The sequence below is a fragment of the Mesoplodon mirus genome (genome assembly GCF_964341445.2).
Source record: "Mesoplodon mirus genome assembly, chromosome: X".
Taxonomy (NCBI): Eukaryota; Metazoa; Chordata; class Mammalia; order Artiodactyla; family Ziphiidae; genus Mesoplodon; species Mesoplodon mirus.
Genome location: NC_138981.1, coordinates 102,964,245 through 102,974,105, shown reverse-complemented (window position 1 = coordinate 102,974,105; position 9,861 = coordinate 102,964,245). Strand labels below are relative to the sequence as shown.

At 45.3% G+C, this 9,861-nt stretch overlaps 1 protein-coding gene across 1 annotated transcript; it reads left to right on the top strand.

The window, feature by feature from the left end:
• The first annotated feature begins 5,721 nt into the window (after positions 1-5,721).
• On the top strand, positions 5,722-9,178 carry RPL39 (ribosomal protein L39). The gene is made up of 3 exons (XM_082610862.1): positions 5,722-6,039; positions 7,273-7,376; positions 8,987-9,178. The coding sequence occupies exons 1-3, from the start codon at positions 6,037-6,039 to the stop codon at positions 9,033-9,035; spliced, it is 156 nt and encodes a 51-aa protein (XP_082466988.1). The 5' UTR covers positions 5,722-6,036; the 3' UTR covers positions 9,036-9,178.
• Positions 9,179-9,861: the final 683 nt, after the last annotated feature.

Sequence of the window (9,861 nt, the reverse complement as noted above, 5' to 3'; positions counted from 1 at the left end):
ACCACACTTCCACACCCCCCCTTTTTTTCTTTTAATTAATTAATTAATTTTTGGCTACGTTGGATCCTCATTGCTGCATGTGGGCCTTCTCTAGTTGTGGCAAGTGGGGGCTTCCCTTATTGCAGAGCACAGGCTCTAGGCACGCAGGCTCTAGAGCGCAGGCTCAGTAGTTGTAGCGCACGGGCTTAGTTGCTCCACGGCATGTGGGATCTTCCTGGACCAGGGCTCGAACCCGTGTCTCCTGCATTGGCAGGCGGATTCTCAACCACTGCGCCACCAGGGAAGCTCCTTTCCACCCCCTCTTAAATTTCTTCCATTCACTTATGTATTCACTTAACATTTACTAGTCACTGACTGTGTGGAGGCCCTGGGGTTCAAGGACTCAAGTCCTTGTCCTTGAGGAACCATGGGCCAGTGGTGTCATGAGACAACCAGAAATAACCAGGGCACAATGCACCATGTGAGAGGGGCTGTGGTGACGGCCTGGGGTGGGAGTCTCCTGCCCCTAAGCTGCCAGGTGTTGCTGAAGAAAATCCCTAAACCAGACAAACTGCTGAGACTGCAGGAGGGCCCTCCCTCTTGCTAAGCAGTTGATTCCATTTTTGCCTTCTTCGGACACAGGTTTGATTTCTTTGGAAATAAAGACAGGATGGAGACAGCTCAGACACTGGATATCTGAACATTCATCAAGCACCTCCTGTGTGTTGGCACTAAGGCCACAGTTGTGAACAAGGTCCCCACCCTCCAGATGCTGACAGCCCTGGAGAGTTTGCTGCTCTGGTGGAGAGAAGCAATGCTAAGGGAAGTAGGCAGGAGAAATTCAAGGAGTGAGGGCAGTGGGAATAGCTACCTCCAGGGCAGTGAAAAGGGAGTGGCTTGGGCATTCATGAGGCTTTCATGCCTTCAAAATCAGGAACCACACCCCCTTGCCAGCAGGCATATACAAGGTAGTCCTGAGGCAGTAATTTAACTCTGATGATAAATTAAGATCTAACTTCCTATGGTATTCACAGACCTTATCTAAACTAATTCCATAGGAGAAAGATTAGAGGAGTTTGTGGCCTTTTGTTGGTATATAGAGGCTCTATATGTTACATGTTTTTATGGGGGTGGCCCAGAATTTTCTTTACTGTCTCTGGGACTGTCCTCTACATGACAAAAATTTATTATGACCATTTATATCCTTATTAAGGAAGGCAAGTAGCAAAGACAGGCTGACATTTGGTGAATTCTTAGAAAGTATGTACCGAGAATACCTAGGATCGGCCATCCTTAGAAATCTCACAGAGCTCATTTATTCATCCACCAAATATTTATTAAGCTTATACTACGGAGGCATGGTTAAATACATGATTGTTCATTGCTGCTGTAATGCATGATGTATTATCTATATATCCAGACTTTAAGGCTATCCTCCATATCTCCAGCCCTGACCAATCCCTTGATCTCAGATGCAGCTCCCTACCGGACATCACCCAATGACCCCAAGTATCCCTGGCCCCAAACTGAACTCAACGTTCCTCCCATCCTCCTGCTTCACAGAGGATGTGAACCACCTGCTCACTCAGCACTGAGGATCATGTCTGACTCCATCCTCACTCCCCAAGGCCACTCAATCATCCTGTGCCATTCATCTCCCTCCTCTCCAGGCCTTCATTACCCTAGTTCAAGCTGCCATCAATCATGCAGTCATTTATTCATTTGACATTTTTTGAGCACACACCATGTACCATTCATGTTCTAGATTCTGGAATTACATCAGTGAATGAAACAGACAAAATTCCTGACTTCATGGTACTTACATTAAAGTGGAGAGAGAAATCAAGCAAAATATGTATTGTTAGAAAGTGACAGGTGCTTAGGAGAAAAAATAAATCAGGGGAAAGGAGTATGATGTTCATGGATAGGGGTTGAAAGGCTTCAATGAAAAGATGACTTTTTTTAATATTTATTTGGCTGCATCTGGTGTTAGTTGCTGCATGCGGGATCTTTAGTTGTGGCATGTGAACTCTTAGTTGCGGCACGCATGTGGGATCTAGTTGCCTGACCAGGGATCAAACCCGGGCCCCCTGCATTGGGAGCACGGAGTCTTAGCCACTGGACCACCAGGGAAGTCCCGAGAAGACGACTTTTGAATAAAGAGTTGAGGAGGAAATGAGATAAAGAAGAACCAGAAAAAAGAGATTCTGAAGGAGCAGGCAGAAGGATAGGAAGAAAACCAAGTGTGCTGTCCTGGAAGCCAAGTGAAAAAGTATTCTAAGGAAAGGTCAACTAAGACAAATGTTGATAGGTCAGATCAGATCCGAGAAATTAACTTAGGATTTAGCAACACAGAGGTCACTGATGATCTTAAGTACAGTTTCAGCTTGAGTGCTAGGTGAAAACCTGATTGGAGTGGGCTCCCGAAAGGATGGGTACCCACTAGGATGGCTGTAATTTTTTTTTTACATCTTTATTGGAGTATAATTGCTTAACAATGGTGTGTTAGTTTCTGCTTTATAACAAAATGAATCAGTTATACATATACATATGTTCTCATATCCCCTCCCTCTTGCGTCTCCCTCCCACCCTCCCTATCCCACCCCTCCAGGCAGTCACAAAGCACCGAGCTGATCTCCCTGTGCTATGCGACTGCTTCCCACTAGCTATCTACCTTACGTTTGGTAGTGTATATATGTCCATGCCACTCTTTCGCTTTGTCACAGCTTACTCTTCCCCCTCCCCATATCCTCAAGTCCATTCTCTAGTAGGTCTGTGTCTTTATTCCTGTCTTACCCTGTGTTCTTCAGGACATTTTTTTTTCTTAAATTCCATATATATGTGTCAGCATACAGTATTTGTCTTTCTCTTTCTGACTTACTTCACTCTGTATGACAGACTCTAGGTCCATCCACCTCATTACAAATAGCTCAATTTTGTTTCTTTTTATGGCTGAGTAATATTCCATTGTATATATGTGCCACATCTTCTTTACCCATTCATCCGATGATGGACACTTAGGTTGTTTCCATCTCCGGGCTATTGTAAATAGAGCTGCAGTGAACATTTTGGTACATGACTCTTTTTGAATTATGGTTTTCTCAGGGTATATGCCCAGTAGTGGGATTGCTGTGTCATATGGTAGTTCTATTTGTAGTTTTTTAAGGAACCTCCATACCGTTCTCCATAGTGGCTGTTCCAATTCACATTCCCACCAGCAGTGCAAGAGTGTTCCCTTTTTTCCACACCCTCTCCAGCATTTATTGTTTCTAGATTTTTTGATGATGGCCATTCTGACTGGTGTGAGATGATATGTCATTGTAGTTTTGATTTGCATTTCTCTAATGATTAAAGATGTTGAGCATCCTTTCATATGTTTGTTGGCAGTCTGTATATCTTCTGTGAAGAAATGTCTATTTAGGTCTTCTGCCCATTTTTGGATTGGGTTGTTTGTTTTTTTGTTATTGAGCTGCATGAGCTGTTTATAAATTTTGGAGATTAATCCTTTGTCAGTTGCTTCATTTGCAAATATTTTCTCCCATTCTAAGGGTTGTCTTTTGGTCTTGTTTATGGTTTCCTTTGCTGTGCAAAAGCTTTTAAGTTTCATTAGGTCCCATGTGTTTATTTTTGTCTTTATTTCCATTTCTCTAGGAGGTGGGTCAAAAAGGATCTTGCTGTGATTTATGTCATAGAGTGTTCTGCCTATGTTTTCCTCTAAGAGTTTGATAGTGTCTGGCCTTACATTTAGGTCTTTAATCCATTTTGAGCTTATTTTAGTGTATGGTGTAAGGGAGTGATCTAATCTCATACTTTTACATGTCCCTGTCCAGTTTTCCCAGCACCACTTATTGAAGAGACTGTCCTTTCTCCACTGTACATTCCTGCCTCCTTTATCAAAGATAAGGTGACCATGTGTGCGTGGGTTTATCTCTGGGCTTTCTATCCTGTTCCATTGATCTATCTTTCTGTTTTTGTGCCAGTACCATACTGTCTTGATTACTGTAGCTTTGTAGTATAGTCTGAAGTCGGGGAGCCTGATTCCTCCAGCTCCATTTTTCGTTCTCAAGATTGCTTTGGCTATTCAGGGTCTTTTGTGTTTCCATACAAGTTGTGAAAGTTTTTGTTCTACTTCTGTGGAAAATGCCAGTGGTAGTTTGATAGGGATTGCATTGAATCTGTAGATTGCTTTGGGTAGTAGAGTCATTTTCACAATGTTGATTCTTCCAATCCAAGAACATGGTATATCTCTCCATCTATTTGTATCATCTTTAATTTCTTTCATCAGTGTCTTATAATTTTCTGCATACAGGTGTTTTGTCTCCTTAGGTAGGTTTATTCCTAGATATTTTATTCTTTTTGTTGCAATGGTAAATGGGAGTGTTTTCTTGATTTCATTTTCAGATTTTTCATCATTAGTGTACAGGAATTCCAGAGATTTCTGTGCATTAATTTTGTATCCTGGCAGGCGGATTCTTAACCACTGCGCCACCAGGGAAGTCCTTCTCAGAACGTTGTTAAATGCATAAAACAAAGTACACAGGATGATAAAGAAAACCAATCACACTGCAATACAGCTATCAAAATATTTTCGAAAAGAAATGTGTACTATAGCAACATACAGGATTAACAGAGTTCTTGTGGGTCTACTGTAATTTCAAAGAAGTGATGAGTACATAAATGATATTTTGAGACATCTGCATCAACTGCAGTGTGATGAAACCATCTTTGATTTCTATTGGTGACCAAGTCACAGGTACTGCTAATGTCACTGTAGTTTGTTGCCTACATTTGTAAATAAAGGAAGCACTACGTTTCAGAGTTTGATGAAAACGAAGTTGTGATTTTTTTTTTCCATCCACGTTCATGTACCCTGTGAATTCTATACATTGACCCTTGTGGACCCCAGGTTAAAAACCCTTACCTTAACCCATTGGTGCAAAAATGCTTGAAGTGACTGTAGAGATCTTTGTTTCTTTTTTTTTTTTTTTTTTTTTTTTTTTGCTGTACGCGGGCCTCTCACTGTTGTGGCCTCTCCCGCTGCGGAGCACAGGCTCCGGACGCACAGGCTCGGCGGCCATGGCTCACGGGCCCAGCCGCTCCGCGGCATATGGGATCCTCCCAGACCGGGGCACGAACCCGTATCCCCTGCATCGGCAGGCGGACTCTCAACCACTGCGCCACCAGGGAGGCCCGAGATCTTTGTTTCTAAATGGGGAGAAGAAAAAGATGAAAAGGGGGAACATTAACACCCAAAACGTGTGCCATTAATTCCTGTACATTTTGCCAAAGGTGGGTTACAAAGTCAGTCTGAGCTTCCTAGCAGCCAAGGGAATGTTCTGTCCAGAACTTTCTCAGTTTAAAACCTTGATTAGAGCCGTGATCCTTAGTACTCTGCGTTGTGTAAAACCTTGATTGGTTATACAGTGCTGTATGTCAATTATATCTCAATATAACTGGAAGGGGAAAAAAAAACCTTGATTGGCAGCCTCTTGCCTAGTCTAACGCCCCATGGCCAACACCACTGTACCTTCCCATCCCGCACGGCCTAGCCTAGTGGAAACAACCACCAAGAAAAAGCCGGGGGCATACCCCCTAGCCCACTCCGGCGGGGTTCCCAGCCCCTGCCCCTAGGCGCGCTCCCTCCCAAACGCAGGACCGAAGTCCCTTGCACCGGAACATGACATCTCCCCCGCCCTCCTTGGAGACAGCCCCGCCCACTCCGCTCCTCCCCCCTTCGGAAAGGTTTCTGCCTTGGCATTTATCACGGACTGTGTGTCTCACCCATGACACAGGGTGCCCCGGCACACTAACGGGGTCCTGAAAAACCCACTTACGGAACTGAAGCAAAGGGAATTCCATTTCGCACGAATGAGCGCGGTTTCACACGGTCTCACGGGAGCGTGCGCAGAGAGCGGCCGCCAGGAGGCGATGGTGTGCGCATGACGTGTCCTCCCCAAGCCCGGCCCCCGGCGGCGCCCTCTAAACACGTCCTTCCGCTGGATACCTTCTCTTTTCTCTTGTCCGCCATCCTATGTGGTGCTGGATTTGCTCCTCGCCATGGTAAGTCCATCTATTACCATCGGATCTGGGGTGGCTTTCCGAGAACTGAGGTCTCTGCGAGTTCGCCGGTGCCGCGGGCTGCGCCGATGTGCAGGACCCTTTTTAAGGCCTTTTCCAGAGGCGATGGAGTTGGGCCACGGCTCCAGTCCGAGGGCCTGGCGGGAAGCGAGCGATCACCTGGGGAGGGGCGGGCTGCGCTGGCCCCGCGAGGTCCGAAGGGGCTCTCTCTGCTCCAGGCCACTGCTCAGGTGGGCAGGGATTCCCGTTTTTCCCGGAGCGAACTCTGTTTCGGGGGCAAGAAGAGAAATCGAGGGGGTACCGCAGAAATCGTGGCCTGACTTCGGGCTGCATGCGACACGCGGGATGTTCTTGGCATCGAAAAGGGAATGTAGACTGCTGGTTTTCAAAGACTGTTTTTACTTGGGGGCCAGGATCCTTCCACGTTATGAGATTACAGGACTTTTTAGCCCTTTGTTCAGGGACTTGAACATCACCTCGTAGAAACGCCTGGATCAAGGGGTGATGTGCCCTGAATGTGACGGGAAACTGGGAAAGTCACCCTTGGGAAAGTGACGTTTTAAATAGAGTTAGAATTAATACCAAAATGGTCAGTGGGCTAGAACAGATTTACCGAAAGTCAGGGACTTTGTGTAAATCTTTTTTTTTTTTTTTTTTTTTTTTTTTTGCCGCTCCGTGTGGCTTGTTGGATTCCCGACCAGGGATCGAACCAGGCCCCCCAGCAGTGGAAGCGTGGGATCCTAACCACTCGACCACCAGGGAAGTCCCAGTACCCTGGTGTACAAAATAGTGCGCTGAGACTCACTGACTTGCAAGGGATTGTTCCTGAAAACCACGTGCTTTAGTCCCCGCCATCTCTGGCTATAGTCCTCTCAGTCCTGGGTTGACTGCAGGGAAGACTGGAACACGCCCTAGCCTTGGAGCAGAAAGGACCTGGGTTTGAATCCCAGCCAAATCTGCACACTAATACTCTGCTTTGGGGCAGGTTACCTACCTCCCTGACTACTGATTTTTCTTTGAACAGTGGGAATTATGGTATCTGCCTCCGGAGAAGTGAGGAACAAAGCAAAGGGCAGTGATGGGTTTAGCATCGAGAGGGTTGTTCTTGATATATGTTAAGCATTTGAATATTTGTTGGATTTAGGGAGTTCCTGACTTTGAATCATTGGAGCAAGCTCTGGTATTGCTGTTAAATTGATTGCATTTCCTTCCCAGTCTTCTCACAAGACTTTCAGGATCAAGCGATTCCTGGCCAAGAAACAAAAGCAGAATCGCCCCATCCCTCAATGGATTCGAATGAAAACTGGTAATAAAATCAGGTAAAGGCAAACACTCCCCACCCTTGTGTTCTGTTGAATTTAGGATTACTTTGGGGGCGTAAATGCACAATTGAAAGTTACATGCAATTTAATTCATCCTGAGCCACCATTCTGAAATTCTTTGTTTTTTTTTTTTTTTTTTTTTTTTTTTTTGTTTTGTTTTTTTTTTTTTTTTTTTTTGCGGTACGTGGGCCTCTCATCGCCGCTGCGGAGCACAGGTTCAGCGGCCATGGCTCACGGCCCCAGCCGCTCCGTGGCATGTGGGATCTTCCTGGACCGGGGCACGACCACCACCCCCCGCATCGGCAGGCGGACTCCCAACCACTGCGCCAGCAGAGAAGCCCTGGGTTTTTTTTTTTTTAATGTGCTTCTTCTGGGTTTCTGGACAGTCAGCCCACAGCTCGGCTTAGGGGCAGACACTCCTCCAATATTTGTTAATTTCCTTGTTGTCTTCAGTCTGAGCCAGAACATAAGATGGATGGCCCATTTCCTTAATTCATTTAGCCAGTTACACATGTGAAATCACCACCCACTGTAGCTTTATAGGCCAATTAATTGCAACCTTTGGTTTATCGTGTCCTCATCCAATGATGGTAGGACCTGCCTTTATAGTTGTGAGGAATGAAAGAAATGTATATAAAGCTCAGTGCCTAGTTCAATAGAGGGTACCTGCAGTTATCAGATGCTGGTCTCTTGCTCTGTGGTCTGGCTTTGTGTGTGTGTGTGTGTGTGTGTTGTCTAACTTTTAAAATGTATTGAAAGCAGGTTGCAATTACAGTGCTCCATTTCGTGGAAGTACTGACATAATCCTGCTGAAAGCAAATCTGTGTTGATCATTTTTGATTTTGCCTTATATGGGGGTAAAATCGTGGCAGATCGACATGAACATTTCTGAGATGGCCTTAGCTCTGCAAACAACTTGGCTCTGGTATTGAAGAGACTGAGGATGTTAATGTAGTATTAAAATTATGCAAGAGCTTTTTTGTATGTATGACCTATTATGTAGCATTACTGTTTTTGTTTTTGTTTTTTTTTTCTTCTTCAGTACGCGGGCCTCTCACCGCTGTTGCTTCTCCCGTTGCGGAGCACAGGCTCCAGACGCGCAGGCTCAGCGGCCATGGCTCACAGGCCCAGCCGCTCCGCGGCATTTGGGATCTTCCCGGACCGGGGCTCGAACCCGTGTCCCCTGCATAGGCAGGTGGACTCTCAACCACTGCGCCACCAGGGAAGCCTGCATTACTGGTTTTGATATAATTCAGAAGGGGAGGTTATATGTCTCTCAGTCTACCCCAGGTCTGTTGAATCAAAAGTGAATGAGCGTACACTTGGGGAGAAGAGGGAGCTTCTCCACTACTTAGTCCCTATAAGGAACCAGTGTGTGTTTTCCTTAGCCTGGAATCATTTTGAGAGGTAAAAAATTGCTTTGACTAGTTCTTCAAAACATCTAGCAAATCAGGTTTTACTCTCCAAAAAGAGCTCCAAACTTGTTAAAGGTAGGGAAAGTGGAACCTTTTTTCTTTCAAAGATTTTTATGGTACTTTAAGGCAAAGTTTGTGGACAGTAAATTGAGGTCAGACCGCCTTTGTAATCTGTGATTCCCTTCTGTGTAGGTACAACTCTAAGAGAAGACATTGGAGAAGAACCAAGCTGGGTCTATAACCAGCCTCACATATGAAGTGTCACACATGATCAAAACACCAATAGTATCTGGAACATCTGCCTACATTTTATGCTCTCCTCTTTTCTTGATCTTTCCTCATCACTGCCCACTGTGTAGCTCAGTAATAAACACGTGAACCTTTTGTTGGAGCTATTATTATTCTGGTTTGTGATGACGTACTGAATAAATACCCCTCCTATCAGATGTAACACAGGACTGTCCAATGATAGAAATGTTCTCTAGTTACCAGGTACTTAGAAGTATGGCTAGTAAAAGTAAGGAACTGGTTTTTTAGATTTTGTTGTTTAATAGCTCCCTGTAATCAGCAGCTCTTATACCTACTGTTATGGGAAGTGCGCATATGTGTCATCCTCATACCTGAGGGTAGCACCTTAAAATAAAAGGCTTTTGTGGGTGGGGGGCATACCATGATGCAGGCAGAGTCAGTTCCCTGACCAAGGATCGAACTTGTGCAGTCTTAACCACTGAACTGCCAGGGAAGTCCCATAAAAAGCATCTTCATATACTATTCTGTGGTGCCGGTCCTCAGAGTAGGAATCACATGGACCAGGGATTGGCAAGCTGGTCTGCTGACTGTTTTTCATAAGGCCTGTGAACTAAAGCTCTGCATTTTTTAATTTATGTTTTAAAATAAATTTATGTATTTATTTTTGGCTGCGTTGGGTCTCTGTTGCTGCGCGCGGGCTCAGTAGTTGTGGCGCACGGGCTTACTTGCTCCGTGGCATGTGGGATCCTCCCGGACCAGGGCTCGAACCTGTGTCGCCTGCATTGGCAGGCCGATTCTTAACCACCACCCGCGCCACC